This window comes from Geotrypetes seraphini, chromosome 4 (genome assembly GCF_902459505.1).
Source record: "Geotrypetes seraphini chromosome 4, aGeoSer1.1, whole genome shotgun sequence".
Classification (NCBI taxonomy): Eukaryota; Metazoa; Chordata; class Amphibia; order Gymnophiona; family Dermophiidae; genus Geotrypetes; species Geotrypetes seraphini.
The window spans coordinates 103,629,552-103,646,235 of NC_047087.1; the positions used below are offsets into that span (position 1 = coordinate 103,629,552).

The 16,684-nt window shown below is 51.8% G+C and overlaps 2 protein-coding genes across 4 annotated transcripts in view; one reads left to right on the plus strand and one right to left on the minus strand.

Annotated features, from left to right (window-relative positions):
* LOC117359159 (cytochrome c oxidase copper chaperone) overlaps positions 1-1,118 on the minus strand; it is a 35,267-nt gene extending 34,149 nt beyond the window's left edge. Inside the window, exon 1 of the mRNA XM_033941438.1 lies at positions 1,017-1,118. The gene's annotated coding sequence lies outside the window, so the exon portion shown is untranslated. The remainder of the gene's footprint in view (positions 1-1,016) is intronic.
* CFAP91 (cilia and flagella associated protein 91) overlaps positions 1-16,684 on the plus strand; it is a 174,408-nt gene that overhangs the window by 22,490 nt on the left and 135,234 nt on the right. For all 3 annotated transcript variants that reach the window (XM_033941433.1, XM_033941432.1, XM_033941434.1), the window contains exons 2-3: positions 3,897-3,973; positions 13,821-13,978. In XM_033941433.1, coding sequence (XP_033797324.1) covers positions 3,897-3,973; positions 13,821-13,978 — 235 coding nt within the window. The remainder of the gene's footprint in view (positions 1-3,896; positions 3,974-13,820; positions 13,979-16,684) is intronic.

The following is a 16,684-nucleotide window of genomic DNA, read 5'->3' on the forward strand; positions in this document are numbered from 1 at the left end:
GCAAATTGGATAAGTCACATTTTTTTTCTTCTGTAATTTCCAGTCTTCACCATTTTATTCTGGCTTACATATCATACCAGAGATAACCAAGTCACATTCGTTAGGTTGACACCTGCATACAGGAACAGGCATCTCTCTCTTTCTGCTCCTACTCCAACTCCCCCCCTCCAGTGTTTCTCTCATTTGGCTTTAAATACTACCTTATCATAGGTCATATTGTTTTGCCACAATCAGATCTTCAGATATTCCGAGGTCTCTTTTCTGGTCCATACATAAGCCACTCAACTTCTATTGCATACAGTTCCTTTGGATTTCTGCACCCCAAATGCATCTTGCATTTCTTACATTAAAGCTTAGTTGCTAAACACTAGCTCAAGCTCATAATTGTTGTAGGTCACTTCTCATGCGTTCCACTCCTTCCAAGGTGTCCACACATTTCCTGCTAACTCTTTGGCAATAATGCTCAAATATATCAGAATCAGCTTGAGTACAAATCCATGAAACCCTCTACTATTCCTACTTATCCTTCTTGAATGAATTACATTTACCACAGGAAGTTGTATTAGAGAGACAGCTCAGGGACCCACCACAGGCATTGGGTGTGATTCACTCCCGCTGCCAGTGACCTCTAGAAGCCAAGACAGGGTTGAAAGTGTGTGTGGGTAGATACTGGACTGAGGCCTAGATTCTCTAAAAGTCACGTTAAAAACTGATGGGCTGCTATTTTTAAAAAGCAAGTCATTCTCCAAAAACTCATGCAAATGAGGTTGGTGGAAAGTAGCAAAAATTTGCTAAATCAGCATGTGCCCATCGCTGGTGATTGTGATGGGCACATGCACAGAACAGAGGCAAAATAACCCACCAACAATAAAAAAAATCGAGCCGCAAGTAATCCTCCACCTGGCACCAGGAGAGATGCCCAATCTCTTCTGCTGCCAACCAACACACCCCCAAACCCCCGCCATGCAACCACACCCCCATGCTTCCGATGACCCCCCACCCTCTCCCCCCCTTACCGTGCTTTCAGATGGCTGGCCGGAGGGATGCCTACTCCCTTTAGCTATCTGGCCTGCTTATTCAACAGGCCTTCTTCTCCCATCCTGGGATGCATCTGGGGAGGGGCCTAAAGGTCTTGATGGGCCCAGATGCATAAGGCCCCACCCATAGGGGCCTTAAACAACCTCAGGCCCCTCCCTGGTGCATCCCAGGATGCACCAGGGAGGGCAAGGCTTGTAATTTTGAAGATGTTTCAGGTGGTCTTTTGTATACATGATGCTCATACTAGCATCATTGCAACTAGCGCAAAAAGTTATGCTGGACTACCAATTATTAGCACTCTTGACCAATTATTCTCAATGACACTTTATTCATCACTGTGCACAATGCTGCCAACATCCAGCCAGATAAGTGGGTCTAGCTCGGTGATTAATGCAGTTAGAAAATCTTAGGACAATTCTCTTATTACCCTGACTATTTTATGTGCAAAATTTGAACAAAATCTGAAACATAATGGTAGGGTTTACAGTCGAAAACATGCAGGACAATTGAGCACCGACAATAGTGGGCAGACAATTGTGCGTAGGACATCAGTGCGCCGGACTTAAACTTAATTTTAAAGTGCTCTGAGGAGGGGTTTGGGGAGGGAACTCCTGCAGTTAAGTTAGTACTATTTGTGCTACCATTGGGTGGGGGTGTTGGGGAGGGGAGGCGTTTTTTTCCTTTTTTAGGGAAAAACATCAATTTCCTCTAATGTGGGGGTTTGCCCCACACCCCCCCCCAACGCCAGCGCCAACAGTACTAGCTTAAGTGTGTGTGGTGGGGGGGGTTCCACCCCACACACACCTTCGGAGCACTTTAAAATTAAGTTTAAGTCCGGCGCACTGATGTCCTGTGTGCGATTGTCTGATCGGTATTGTCAGCGCTTGATTGTCTCGTGCGCTTTTGTCCCGTCACCAATGGTAGGGACCATTAGACCACTTGATATGGAATGACCCAAAAGCAAAGCAAGCTCTTGTGACAGAAAGTATGATCTTTAGGACTAAAATTTTAAGGAGATATAGGGCTCCTTTTACAAAGCTGCGCTAGAGCCTTAACGCGCGAAATAGCGCACACTAAATTGCCGTGCGTGGTAGCCGCTACTGCCTCCCTTTGAGCAGGCGGTAGATTTTCGGCTAGCGCGTGCTAATCCGGCGCATGCGTTAAAAACGCTAGCACACCTTTGTAAAAGGAGCCCATAGTTACTCATTTTCAAAGCACATAGACTTACAAAGCTCCATAGTAACATATTTAAGTCTGTATGTTTCTGAAAATAACTATACCTGCTATTGAAAAAGTCAAATGACAAACTTCCCTTGTATAAAAATTTTTGATGAATTAGATAAATACTATCATAAGACAAAAGTGAATGCATATTAGACAACAAGAAAATAGTAAAAGAAAAAAACGAGGTTAGCATTTGTCTACGGTAATTCATCAAAAATATTTATACAAGGGAAGTTTGTTTTGAAAATGAGCCTTATTATCTTTAAATGTTAAATTATCATAACCTGGACATAGAGGCACAAAAAATATTTATAAGATATTTTTTGGATATATCGGTGTATTAATTTGAGATATTATCCACTATTTGAAAAAGATTAGATGTCATTTTTTTTCTATATCAAATAAATGTGTGAAGAGACTCAGGAACCTGCTCAATTTTTTGACAGCCTGTTTGTTAGAAATTTCTTTAGACCAGGGTTCTTAACCCAGTCCTTCAGACACATCCAGCCAGTCGGGTTTTCAGGATACTCAAGATGAATATACATGAAAATTGCATACAGTGGAAGCAATGCATGCAACTTTGGGCTCCTTTTACAAAGATGCGTAAGGGCCTTAACGCACGGAATAGTGTGTGCTAGCCACTACCACCTCCTCTAGAGCAGGTGGTAGTTTTTCAGGTAGCGCGCTAATCCGGTGCATGCGCTGAAAACACTAGCGCACCTTTGTAAAAGGAGCCCTTTGTCTCATACATATTCATTATAGGTGTGAAAATTTGACTGGCTTGATATGTCCAGTGGATTGGGTTGAGGACTCCTGTTGCAGATTGAGAATGTTCCTTTAGTTGGCTCTGTTTGTATTAACCAAAGGATAGAGATGGTCATTGTAAATCATCATTTGATATTCTTGGCTCCCAAACTTTCAATTTTTCTTGATGATGTTTATAGTGCATATATTCCGTGGAAATTGTTTTTTGAACTCAGACTCTTTCAGTTGGATTACAATATCTTCTTTATTTCCTAAGTGCCTTTTTAAATGTCAAGCAGATATATTTTCTAGGGACAGGTATTTAAAAGAATTTATTGCAAATAAACTACCTCAGGGATCTTCCTTTCTCCCATGAGTTACCAGTATTTGTTTCCAGTTAATACTTTTATTTGAAATAAGTTCTTCTGCTCAAGCTTTTTTTTTAAATATAGTTTTGTGTGGTTTTAGGGAGGGCTTCTTCCCATAATCTTCTAGCAATTTTTATATATTTTTTGCATCTTTTCAGTTATGGTCTAAGAGGCATTCATATTTTTTTCCTTACTAGTGAAGCAATTTCCTTAATTTATAAGGCAAATATTGAGGCTGTTGAACATTATGTATTGAATTGTGATATACTTTAAAATTGATCAACACAATAAAAAGCTATATTGAGACACACCACTGACTTTGCACTTTGCCTTTCCTTTGTTTGCAACAGGGGGCAATATCCAAAGCCCCAAACTAAAGCAATGCCATAGCATACATTAAAATGTATCTTTCAGTTTTTGTTTATTAAAATAATGTCACATTTATTTACATGTATTACTATTTTCTTAATCAGAATTGTGCCCTATGTGTGCAATTACTTCTTTGTTGTGTTCAAATTGTAGATCCTCTATGTACGTTCTCAAGTGAGAGAGACCATGTACATGCAAATCTACAAGCCCATTTCTCCTGTGAACAGTTGGTAAGGCATTCTTCTCATATAATATCGGAACAATTTGTGCAAGTATTACATAAGATGGTATATAATTTACTGGAATGATATTTTATCATGTAGAGCTGTGTTTCTCAATCCTCTTCTGGAGGCACCCATTGCCAATCGGGTTTTCAGGATTGCCACGATCAATATGCATGAGACAGGTTCGCATACTATAGTTCTGACCCTATATCATGCCAGTTTTGTGCTGGATAGTCAGTTGAGGAGCATCCGCTTACCATTTGTCATGGTGCACGTGAGGAAGGGGTGGGAGCCTCGGGCTTAACCTCCTCTGAGTCCCCTAGAGCTGGGGAACTGCAGGGGGGCTGTGGCATTGAGAAAATCCCTTTTAGAGACCTCAAGCAGTAAAGGTGTGAAACACCTGCTGAGCCCAAGAGAAGCCGGGCTGAGGTCCTGCAGGGGTCTATGGGGCCACCTGTGCAAGGATATACTCCAGAGTTTGTGAATCTCCTGTGGAAAGCTTATTTGATGGATCTGGGACATGCTGCACTACCTAGGCGTGTGCCAGCAGTAAACCAGAGAGATACCACTCTTCCGGAGGTCTTCCTACACGGAGAAGATTCTCTCCCAGGCTAAGTGACCAAGTAAGTGCCAGGTCGAGGAGGGAATTATTTTAAAATGAATCAGGGAAAGGGTTCACTGCAATGTAAATCTCTTAAAGGATCAAGGGGTGGATGGAGTGTTTTGTTTTTTTTTTTTCCATTGCCAACATGTTCTTATAAAAAGAATAGTGGAACCCACTTGAGGCCTGCATGTGATATTCCTGGCTGTAGCATTGCAATATTAACTTCCCCTTTTATGAATCTGCATTAGGAATTTTATTGCCAACCATGGTGGTGAAAGCTCTGACACTCGTTGAATTCCTATGACCAGCGGAGCTTTTACCAACATGGCTAGCGATAAAAAAAACTCTTCATAAAGGGGGGGGGCAGGTAAATTTACTATGGACTTCATTACTTGCAATACTGAGGTAAATTTTTGGCACAGCAAAATAATGCAGTAAAGTACATTTCTTTAGCACTCTCCAGACCAGTAGAGGTTAATCTTTACAAATGGGTATATATCCAATCATGACCAGAAGGTGGAGACTGAAAACAAAACTGTGGGACAGTATATCATATACTCCCTTCTCTATTTACCTCAGTCTTCTTTCAGTCTCCAGCAGGTGTTGATGTGATCTGTACCCATCTCCCTTGGTAGGGCTGTTGGAATTTGTTTAGGGGGTTTATTGTCCCTGTTTTTGGTTGGACGGAGCTTGGGTGGGCCCTGTTTGGGGGTTCGTCCGACCTCGGGGGTGTCAAACCCGGCGAGTCTCGAGCGGGGTCCTCCCCCTCACTTCCTCCACCTCCCCACATTTTTTTAGAGGAGCCTCAGCAGTAAGCCTTGCCCCCTAAATCAAGCAAGGCATATTGCTTCGAGAGCCTGTGGAGTCTGTTCTGTAAAAAAAAAAAAAAATCCTGAGGTAGTGCTGGTCTGGAGGGTTGTTTCCCTTTAAGAAAACTGTATTTTACTGTATTTTTTCATCTAATCGGCACTTTTTTTATAGCTAGGTCGCGTATGGAGCAATGAGCACTTCTAAAGGGAAAAAGTGCTCATTGTGCTCCAGGCGCGAGGCACTCGCGGCTGGCCTGTGCAAGCGGTGTTCAGGCCGGTGCGGTGGAGGAGCTCCGTCGGCAGCGGCTGCAGGCGCCCAGAGCTCCCCGCCGATGGTGCCTCGCGAGTCGGCGGGGAGCAGTGGGGAAGCCCGGTCTTCCCCATCCGCCCACGGAGGGATTCCCCGAGCCGCCGACGGTCGGGTTGTTGGGGATTCCCTCTCAGCTGATGTTTTGACAGCTGATGCCGACTTGCCTGTTTTAGCGGCTGGGACTGTTCAGGTTTCTCAGCCGCTACAGGCTATGGAGGGAGCATTTTTGGCGGGAAAGTCGCCATCTTCTCAGTCTGGCCCCTCCATTTTGTCTTCCACCTCAGGTGACCTTCCCCCTGTATTGGAAAAACAGGGGCAGGTTTCTGCTGGGTCCCCTGCTGTGGCAGGGAGTCCTTTGGGACCCTCGGGGGGTTTTTCTCCTGATTTCTTTTTTTTCTTTGTGCAGAGCCTATTTTCAGGCGGCTGGGGGTCCCGGATGCGCTCAGGGGGTTTCGGGGAGTGGGGTTTCCTCCGCGCTCCCTGCGGCTTTGCCTCTCTCATCTGTTGTGGCGTCCCCTCCTCCTCCTCCCTTGTCCAAGCGTCCGCGGGTGTCGTGGGATGAGGATTTATGGTCGGAGGAGCGTGTCAGTCTGGATGAGGACCTGGACCCTTCTGAGGATTTCCAGGACCCTCTCGAGGGGACGGCCGCTGGCACGGGTTGTCGGGTTTCCCGTCCTCCGGCGAAGAGGCGTCCGTGGTGCGCCTTTTTCAGAGAGATGAGCTGCCGAACCTGATTCAACAGGTTTCTTCGGTGTTGCGTTTTGAGGATGCGCCGCCGGAGACTCCGCGTGTGGGGGACCCTCTGCTACGGGGGATCCGTTCCGTTTCCCGCTCTTTTCCTATGCATCAGGATATTCGGGATATTATACTGGAACAGTGGAAAACGCCGGAGGCGCCATTTCGTTTGGCGCGCAGCATGGCTCTTTGTATCCCATCCCAGAGGGGGATCGGGCTACTTTAGCATCGCCAGTCGTAGACGCGGTGGTCTCGGCGATTTCTAAGCGGCATCCGTGCCTGTTGAGGGCAGTTCTGCCTTGCGGGACTCTGAGTAGCGCAAGTTGGAGAACATCCTTAAGCAAGATTTTCAGGTCACTGCCTTTGGGGTCCAGGCGGCTATTTGTGGGGGGCTGGTCGCTCGCGCCGTGTTTCGGTGGGCTGAGCGTGTCCTGGATCGGGAGTCTGATGACTGGTCTTTGGTGGATCAGGAGGTGGCGAAGATTGAGATGGCTGCCTCGTTCCTCTCGGATGCTTTTTATGACTTGGTGCGGATCTCGGCTAAGTCTATGGCCTTTGGCGTGGCCGCGCGGCGTATTTTGTGGCTGTGCGCTTGGTCGGCGGATGCTGCATCCAAAACTAAGCTTACTAAATTTCCCTTCCGGGGGTCTTTTTTGTTTGGGGAGGAATTGGATAAGTTGATTCAGACTCTGATGGACTCAAAGGTGCCCCGTCTGCCTGAGGACCGTGCCCGCCCTGTGTCTCGGGGCGGCGCTGCCCGGGGGCGTATGCGGGAGTTTCGCAAGTATCGCCCTGGGCGTGGGGCTGCTTCTTTTCCGGCTCCAGGGTTTTCCCGGGGTCGGTTATTCCAGCGCATGCAGCCCTTTCGGGGGGCCCGTCGGGGGGCAGGGAATCCCTCTGCCGGTTCCCCCGCTTCCCGTCCTGCACAATGACTCCTTGCCGGTGCCCCCTTTGGTTCCGGTGGGGGCCCGGCTGCGCGAATTTTTCCCCAAATGGGCCAAGATCACGTCCGATCAGTGGGTCCTGGAGGTGGTGCGGGACGGTTATGCCCTGGAGTTCGCCCGCTCTCTGCCGGACCTTTTCCTAGCCTCTCCATGTCAGACTCCTTGGAAGACGCAGGCTTTTTGCCAGACCCTTCAGCGCTTGATAGATCTCAAGGCAGTTGTTCCGGTGCCCCCTCCGGAGTGGGGCACCGGCAGGTACTCCATTTACTTTGTGGTGCCCAAGAAGGAGGGGACCTTTCAGCCCATCCTGGATTTGAAAGGGGTCAACAGGGCTCTCAAGATTCCCTCTTTCCGCATGGAAACTCTGCGGTCGGTCATTCTGGCGGTTCAGCCGGGGGAGTTTCTCACTTCTCTCGATCTGACGGAGGCCTACTTGCATGTTTCCATTCGGGCCTCTCACCAGCGCTTCCTTCGCTTTGCGATCTTGGGTCGGCACTATCAGTTATGTGCGCTTCCCTTTGGTCTGGCCACGGCTCCCCGGACGTTCATCAAGGTGATGGTGGTCATCGCGGCAGCCTTGCGGTCGGAGGGCATTCTGGTACACCCCTACCTGGATGACTGGTTGACTCGGGCAAAGTCGTTGCAGGAGAGCTCCCGGGTTACGGCTCGGGTGGTGGAGTTTCTCCGGTCGCTGGGCTGGGTGGTCAACCTTTCCAAGAGTCGGTTGGTCCCGGCTCAGCGTCTGGAGTACCTTGGGGTTCTGTTCGACACCTCCTTGGGGAAGGTCTTCCTTCCAGAGGCACGGGTGAGCAAATTGCAATCTCAGATTCGCCTGCTTTTGGCGTCCCGGTGTCCTCGGGCGTGAGATTTCCTCCAAGTCTTGGGGTCGATGGCGGCATCCCTGGACGTGGTGAGGTGGGCGCGGGCCCACATGCGTCCTCTCCAGTATGCTCTGCTCCGGAGGTGGTCTCCCCAGAGGCACGGGTTGGATGTTCCTGTTCCCCTGCGAGGTATGGCGCGCTGCAGTCTGCGTTGGTGGCTCCGGACCCCTCACCTGGTTCAGGGGGTGGGTCTGGATCTTCCGCAGTGGACGGTGCTCCTTATGGATGCCAGTCTCCTCGGTTGGGGGGCTCAGTGTTTGGGTCACTCAGCTCAGGGCACCTGGTCCACGGAGGAGGCCTCCTGGTCGATCAACGTGTTGGAGACCAGAGCGGTCCGTCTGGCGCTGTTAGCTTTCCACTCCCTTTTGTTGGGCAAGTCGGTCAGAGTCCTGTCGGACAATGCCACGGCGGTGGCTTATGTCAATCGTCAGGGGGGCACCAAGAGCACTCAGGTGGCGCAGGAGGCGGCTCGGCTCATGGTTTGGGCGGAGTCCCATCTTCTGGACCTCTCGGCCTCTCACATAGCTGGGGTAGAAAATGTTCAGGCGGACTTCCTCAGTCGTCACTTCCTGGATCCAGGAGAGTGGTGTCTTGGCGCCGTGGCGTTTCAGTTGATAGTGCAGGCTTGGGGGCAGCCCCTGATGGACCTGATGGCCACGAGTGGCAACGCCAAAGTGCCCCGCTTCTTCAGTCGTCACAGGGACGGTTTGGCCGAGGGTCTGGATGCTTTGGTCCAACCGTGGCCAACGGAGGGGCTGTTGTATGTGTTCCCTCCTTGGCCATTAGTGGGCAGAGTACTTCTTCGCATTGTTCACCATCCGGGTCTGGTGGTTCTGGTGGCTCCGGATTGGCCTTGACGTCCATGGTATGCGGATCTGGTGAGGCATCTGGTGGCGGATCCTCTTCCTCTCCCTCTCTTGGACGATCTTCTGACGCAGGGTCCCATTCCCATGTTCGACCCGTCTCCCTTCTGTCTTGGCTTTTGAAAGGGGTCTCCTTAGTAAGAAGGGATATTCAGATAAGGTGATCTCTACACTCTTGGGGTCCCGGAGGCTTTCTACCTCTCGGGCTTATGTGCGGGTTTGGCGTCTCTTTGAGGGATGGTGCCGGGCGCGGGGAGTGGTCCCTTTTCGCGCTTCCCTGCCTAACATTCTAGAGTTCTTGCAGGATGGCCTGGATAGAGGCCTGGCTTGGTCTTCTCTCCGGGTTCAACTTGCGGCCCTGTCGGCTTTTCGAGGGTTGGTGACAGGTCAGCGTTTGTCGGCCATTCCTGATGTGATTCGCTTTTTGCGGGCGGCCAAATTGCTCAGGCCTCCCCTACGGCCCTCTGTTCCCTCTTGGGATCTCAATCTGGTTCTCTCTGTGTTGGTGCGCCCGCCTTTCGAGCCGTTGGATGGCTGTTCGTTGAAGGACCTTACTCTGAAGGCGGTCTTTTTGGTGGCCATTACTTCCGCTAGGCGAGTTTCTGAGCTTCAGGCTTTCTCTTGTAGGGCTCCCTTCTTGGAATTTTCGAGGGAGCGGGTTGTCTTGCGGCCTGTTCCTTCCTTTCTGCCGAAAGTAGTTTCTCCTTTTCATGTCAATCAATCGGTGGTCCTCCCGGTCTTGGGTAGTCGGGAGAGCTCTTCTGAGCAACGGCAGCTGCGCAAGTTGGATGTCGGTCGGGTCCTCCGCTCTTATGTGCAGAGGACCCGGGAATTCCGGAAATCCGATCATCTCTTTGTCCTTCTGGCGGGTCCTCGTCGGGGGGCTGGCGCTTCTAAGGCTACTATTGCGTGCTGGATCAAGGAGACGATTGCTTCCGCTTATCTTTTGAGACAGAAGCCTGTTCCGGAGTTTCTCAAGGCTCATTCCACTCGGGGTCAGGCAGCTTCTTGGGCTGAGTCGTCGCTCGTGCCTCCAGTGGATATTTGTAAGGCTGCAGTTTGGTCCTCCTTGCATTCCTTTGTTAAACATTATCGGGTAGATGTTCAGGCGCGTCGGGACGCGGTGTTCGGTGAGCGTGTTCTGGTATCGGCCCTTCGGGGGTCCCGCCCGTGAGAGGGACTGCTTTGGTACGTCCCATTTGTAAAGATTAACCTCTACTGGCTAAAGAAGGAGAAATTAGGTTCTTACCTGCTAATTTACTTTCTTTTAGCTTCTCCAGACCAGTAGAGGTCCCCACCCTGTCTGTTGTTGTTGTTGTTGTTGGGGCTGTTTCGCGGGCAGTTTTTGTTTTTTGGCTGCGGGTTCTAGTATTTTTCTAGGGCCGGGGAGAATTGAAGAACAGCGGCTGTGGCTCGGCTGGCTTAGCTGGCGAGCTGTGGGGACATTTTCCTTCGGGTATTTCTCCTCTGCATTTTCCAACAGCACTTGGGTATGTTAGTTGTTACTCCTGTTCGGAGTATTGTTTTCTTTCTGTTTTCCAGTTCTTGGTTCTGCTTGGCTATTCGGCAGACTGAGGTAAATAGAGAAGGGAGTATATGATATACTGTCCCACAGTTTTGTTTCAGTCTCCACCTGCTGGTCATGATTGGATATATACCCATTTGTAAAGATTAACCTCTACTGGTCTGGAGAAGCTAAAAGAAAGTAAATTAGCAGGTAAGAACCTAATTTCTCCTTTTACTTCACTTAATCCCTCCTTTACTAAAGTGTAGCGCGGGTTTTAGCACTGGCAGTGGCAGTAACTGTTCCGAATCTCATAGAATTCCTATGGACATCGGAGCAGTTACAGCTGCTGCCGACGCTAAAACTCACGCTATGCATTAGTAAAGCATGGGGTTAGTAAATAGGCATCTATAATTGTGTTATAGATGGAAATAATTTTCTTTACTGGGAGAGTGTCTGAGTACCCTTTACGCATGGATTTTGCACCAGATTTGAAAGAGAAAGTATTTGCATTCTACCAGTTTGAAATTATCTACATTTTAAAAAAAATATATAGAATTTGTAAACTTTTAACAACTTCTATTTGTTCAGGTACTTTTTTCTATGGAAAATAGTATGTGTGGAGGGGCATAATCAAAAGAAAAAAAGTGTCCTAAATGGCTACTTGGACGATCAAAACGCCTGATCGTCCAAGTACCCATAATCAAAGCTGTTTTTTAGACGTATGTAAAACCAACTTAGGCCTTTCCCCTGCCTCTAGATGCACAGAGAGAAAAGAGGCGTGTTTAGAGGAGGGGAAAGAGCGGGCGGTAGGCGGGAGGTGGGCCGACCTACACCTAGGCGTGCAGCAGGTATAACCAAAATCTTAGGCAGAATGCCTAGTCAGCACTTATACGTTTTTGACTTAGACCAAGTCAAAACACGTCTAAGTGCCGATAACGCAACCTGCCTACCCCTCCACCGCAAGCATCGCGGCAGGAGAGATGCCTCATCTCCCCTACCACGATACCATCACTCCTCTACCCGAACTGCCGTGACCCGCGGCAGGAGAGATGCCCTATCTCTCCTGCCTTGGGTCGTGGCAGTTCGGGTAGAGGAGTGATGGCATCGCGGTAGGGGAGATGAGGCATCTCTACTGCCGCGAGACATCATCCCCCCACACACACACAACATTGGAGCAAGAGGGAGCCCAAGCCCTCTTGTCCCGCGGCAGCTGCGGCACCCCCGACGATCCCTGGTGATCGTGCCCCCCCGCCGAGTACGATCGGGCCAGGAGAGAGCCCAAACCCTCCTGGCCCCGGCAACCCCCCCCCCCGAGTACGATCGGGCCAGGAGGGAGCCCAAACCCTCCTGGCCCCGGCGAACCCCCCCCCCCCCGAGTACGATCGGGCCAGGAGGGAGCCCAAACCCTCCTAGCCCCGGCAACCCCCCCCCCGCTACTGGAATGGGCCAGGAGGGAGGCCAAGCCCTCCTGGCCCCGGCGACCCCCCCTACCCCCCCACCCCCCCACTACATTACGGGCAGGAGGGATCCCAGGCCCTCCTGCCCTCGACGCAACCCCCCTCCCTCCAACGACCACCCCCCCTAGAACTCCCGATTGCCCCCCCTACTGACCCACAACCCCCCCCGGCTGACCCCACAACCCCCCCCCCACCCCACCCTTCCCCGTACCTTTTAAAAATTGGCCGGACAGACGGGTGCCAAACCCACCTGTCCGGCAGGCAGTCGACGCCAGAATGGGGCCGGATTGGCCCATCGTCCCAAAGCCCCGCCCACAGGTGGGGCCTAAGGCGCCTGGGCCAATCAGAATAGGTCGGTGGGGTAGGGCTATCGGGGGTTCTGGGGGGTCGGTCGGTGAGGGAAGGGGGGAGCCTCGAGGGCAGGAGTGCCTGGGATCCCTCCTGCCCGTAATGTAGTGGGGGGTAGGGGGTTGCCGGGGCCAGGAGTGCTTGGCCTCTCTCCTGGCCCATTCCAGTCGCAGGGGGGGTCGCTGGGGCCAGGAGGGTTTGGGCTCTCTCTTGGCCCGATCGTACTCGGGGGGGGGGGGGTGTCGCCAGGACCAGGGGGGGTTTGGGCTCCTTCCTGGCCCGATCGTACTCAGGGATGGGGGGTCGCCAGGGCCAGGAGGGCTTGGGCTCCCTCCTGGCCATATCGAGTCGGGGGGGGGCACGATCACCGGGGCAAGAGGGCTTAAATCGGGGAAAGAAAAAACTTGCATAGAAATAATTTTAAACACTAGGGGGGTAATAATCAAAGCAAGCGTCTAAGTCCCCTTTTGGCCTAAGTTCTTAAACGTTCAAAGAAGAAGCAGGGAAAGTGTCCATAACCAAAACAAACGTCCTTGTTTTGATTATGGCCTGCCTCTACTAAACGCCCAGATCACCACTACGTCTACAAGTACACTCCCACGACGTCTACACTTTTTGCCCATAATGAACCAAAAAAACGCCTAAGCCCCAAACGTCCAACAGAAGGGCTTTTAGGCGAAGGAGGAGCCAGTCCTTTGCCTAAAAGCTGGATTCTGTAACTGGTGTCTGTCAAAAACAGCACCGGTTACAGAATTGCCCCCCCCCCCCACAACGATCCAAGCAGGAGGGTGCCCAAGCCCTCCTGCCATGTCGAACCATGAACCCCCCCCTCCATCAACATCGGGGCAAGAGGGAGCCCAAGCCCTCTTGCCCCATTGAACCCCGGAACCCCGGACGATATCGGGGCAAGAGGGAGCCCTTACTATGGGCTCCTTTTACTAAGCTGTGATAGCGTTTTTAGCGCACGCAGAATTTTAGTGCGCTCTAAACCCACGCAATGCGGCTAGATCTAACACCAGCTCAATACTGGCGTTAGCGTCTAGCACGCGGGGCAATTCAGCACGCACTAAAACCGCTATCACAGCTTAGTAAAAGGAGCCCTATGTGGTCTCCCTACTGGACTTACTTTGTGTTGCTAAACCATGGTGAATTTGTTCTGCTTTTATGTTTGTTTGTCAACTTATTTGCATAAACAACTTTAGAAACTGGCTTCCAAAGTCTTGGATGTGGATTTGGAATATAGATTTGATTACTCACTTTTCAAATCTGAGCTCAAGCCAGATGCATAAATAGTAGATCTTATTGATGACCTATATGTTTCAGTTCTAATTTAAAAAAAATTGAATACTCAATTTAAGAATTACATTTTTTTCTTTTCTCTTCAACCACATCCAGAAAAAGGTCTCACACTTTCTAACTATGTTCAGTAACTTGCCTCATTATCCACCTTACACCTTGACTCCGATTCTCAAAGATCCCGTCCCCTCATTTATAGATCAGCGATGGAGAGGGCGGGAGGAACAACGTGTAGCAGCCCTCCAGCATCTGGCGGGGTAAGGATCATGTATTTTGCTTGTTTAAAAGAAAAGGGCTCAGCCTAATTCAGATGTGAATCTCATGCCCCAGTGCAATGTGGAAATGTATGTAGCTTCAAAATCATTTTCACAGGGCTAGTGAAACAAAGATTTGTTAAAAATCAGTTTTTAAAATAATGGAAGGCATTGAGTATCCATGAATATAAAAAAAAGATGGTCTCATTTTTACATGATGGCCTTCATCAAAAGCATTACATATAGAAAAACAAATATTTGACATTAAACGGATTTATAATCAGTGTGTGAGAACAGAGGGTAAGTGAACAGAATAGATAATACCTTACTGAATATACTGTATATGCTAGGAAATAAAGCAGCATAGAGATGCCCCCGCAGTCATTTAGTGAAGTTAGAGCTTTGACATCTATCCAGACAACATATGTTTCTGTACACAATAATAACCTATTCTTTATTCTCCCTTCAAACAGGCACAGAAAGGATGGGTTTACGCTCTTCGGCCAGCAGGTGGAGACTGAGACATTGAATTTTGGCTACAGTATAAGTGGGCTGTGCAGTCCCATCTACAATCAGTTTCCAGCAGGTGGAGTGGTAAGCTAGTGCAGTCTGTGTTGAGGTTTGTTAGGGCTTGTTGGATCTGATTACCGTATTTTCACGTAGATAACACGCACCCGTGTAAAACGCGCACACGGGTATAGCACGCGAAAAACACAAATTTATGTACAGAAATTTTTATATACTGTGCACACCCGTATACCACGCATGCTGCCCGACTCTCCTTTCACCCGCCCCGACTCTCCTCTGGCCACCCCGACTCTCCTTTCGCCCGCCCTGACTCTCCTCTCCCCCTTGAAGTCCTGTCCCCATCCTGAAAGCCTGATGCCCCCCCCCGACGTCCGATTCACCCCCCTCAGAACCGCTCGCACCCCCACCCTGAAGGACCGCTCGCACGCACCCGCACCCCCACCCCGAAGGACCGCTCGCACGCACTCCCAACCGCACCCGCACCTCCACCCTGAAGGACCGCTCGCACCCCCACAGCCTCCCGACCTCCCCCCCATCATGTAGAAGCTCCTACCGATGTCCTGCTGCTTCCTCTTGGCGGTCCCGACTCCCCGACACAATCGGGGCAAGAGGGAGCTCAAGCCCTCTTGCCCCAGCCAACTGTGGCACCCCCGACACGATCGGGTCAAGAGGGAGCTCAAGCCCTCTTGCCCCAGCCAACCACGGCACCCCCGACACGATCGGGGCAAGCGGGAGCTCAAGCTCTCTTGCCCCCCCGACTCCCCGACACGATTGGGGCAAAAGGGAGCCCAAACCCTCTTGCCCCGCCGACTCCCCAACTCCCTGACAATATTGGGCCAGGAGGGAGCCCAAGTCCTCCTGGCCCTGGCGACCCCCCCCCCCGCTAGTTGTTCGGGCCAGGAGGGAGCCCAAACCCTCCTGGCCACGGCGACCCCCTACCCCCACCCTGCACTACATTACGGGCAGGAGGGATCCCAGGCCCTCCTGCCCTTGACGCAAACCCCCTCCCCCCAACGACCGCTCCCCCCAAGAACCTCCAACCGCCCCCCCCCCCAGCCGACCCGCGACCCCCCTGGCCGAACCCCATGACCCCCCCAACCCCCTTTCCCCGTACCTTTGTGTAGTTGGCCGGACAGACGGGAGCCAAACCCGCCTGTCCGGCAGGCAGCCAACAACGGAATGAGGCCGGATTGGCCCATCCGTCCCAAAGCTCCGCCAACTGGTGGGGCCTAAGGCGCCTGGGCCAATCAGAATAGGCCCGGGAGCCTTAGGTCCCTCCTGGGGGCGGGGCCTTGGGCACATGGTCGGGTTGGGCCCATGTGCCTCAGGCCCCGCCCCCAGGTGGGACCTAAGGCTCCCGGGCCTATTCTGATTGGCCCAGGCGCCTTAGGCCCCACCAGTAGGCGGAGCTTTGGGACGGATGGGCCAATCCGGCCTCATTCCGTCGTTGGCTGCCTGCCGGACAGGCGAGTTTGACTCCAGTCTGTCCGGCCAACTACACAAAGGTACGGGGAAGGGGGGTGGGGGGTCGGCCAGGGGGGTCGCGGGACGGCTGGGGGGGGGCGGTCGGAGGTTCTTGGGGGAGGGGGGGTTTGAGTCGAGGGCAGGAGGGCCTGGGATCCCTCCTGCCCGTAATGTAGTGCGGGGTGGGGGTAGGGGGGTCGCCGTGGCCAGGAGGGTTTGGGCTCCCTCCTGGCCCGAACAACTAGGGGGGGTGTCGCCAGGGCCAAGAGGACTTGGGCTCCCTCCTGGCCCGATATTGTCGAGGAGTTGGGGAGTCGGGGGGGCAAGAGGGCTTGGGCTCCTTTTTGCCACGATCGTGTCGGGGAGTCGGAGGGGGGGCAAAAGGGCTTGAGCTCCCTCTTGCCCCGATCGTGTCGGGGGTGCCGCAGTTGGCTGGGGCAAGAGGGCTTGAGCTCCCTTTTGCCCCGATCGTGTCGGGGGTGCTGCGGTTGGCTGGGGCAAAAGGGCTTGAGCTCCCTCTTGCCCCGATCGTGTCGGGTGTCGGGACCGCCAAGAGGAAGCAGCAGGACACTGGTAGGAGCTTCTACGTGATGGGGGGGGTCGGGAGGCTGTGGGGGTGTGAGCGGTCCTTCAGGTTGGGGGTGCGGGTGGGAGTGCGTGCGAGTGGTCCTTCGGAGTGGGGGTGCGGGTGCGTGCGAGCGGTCCTTCGGGGTGGGG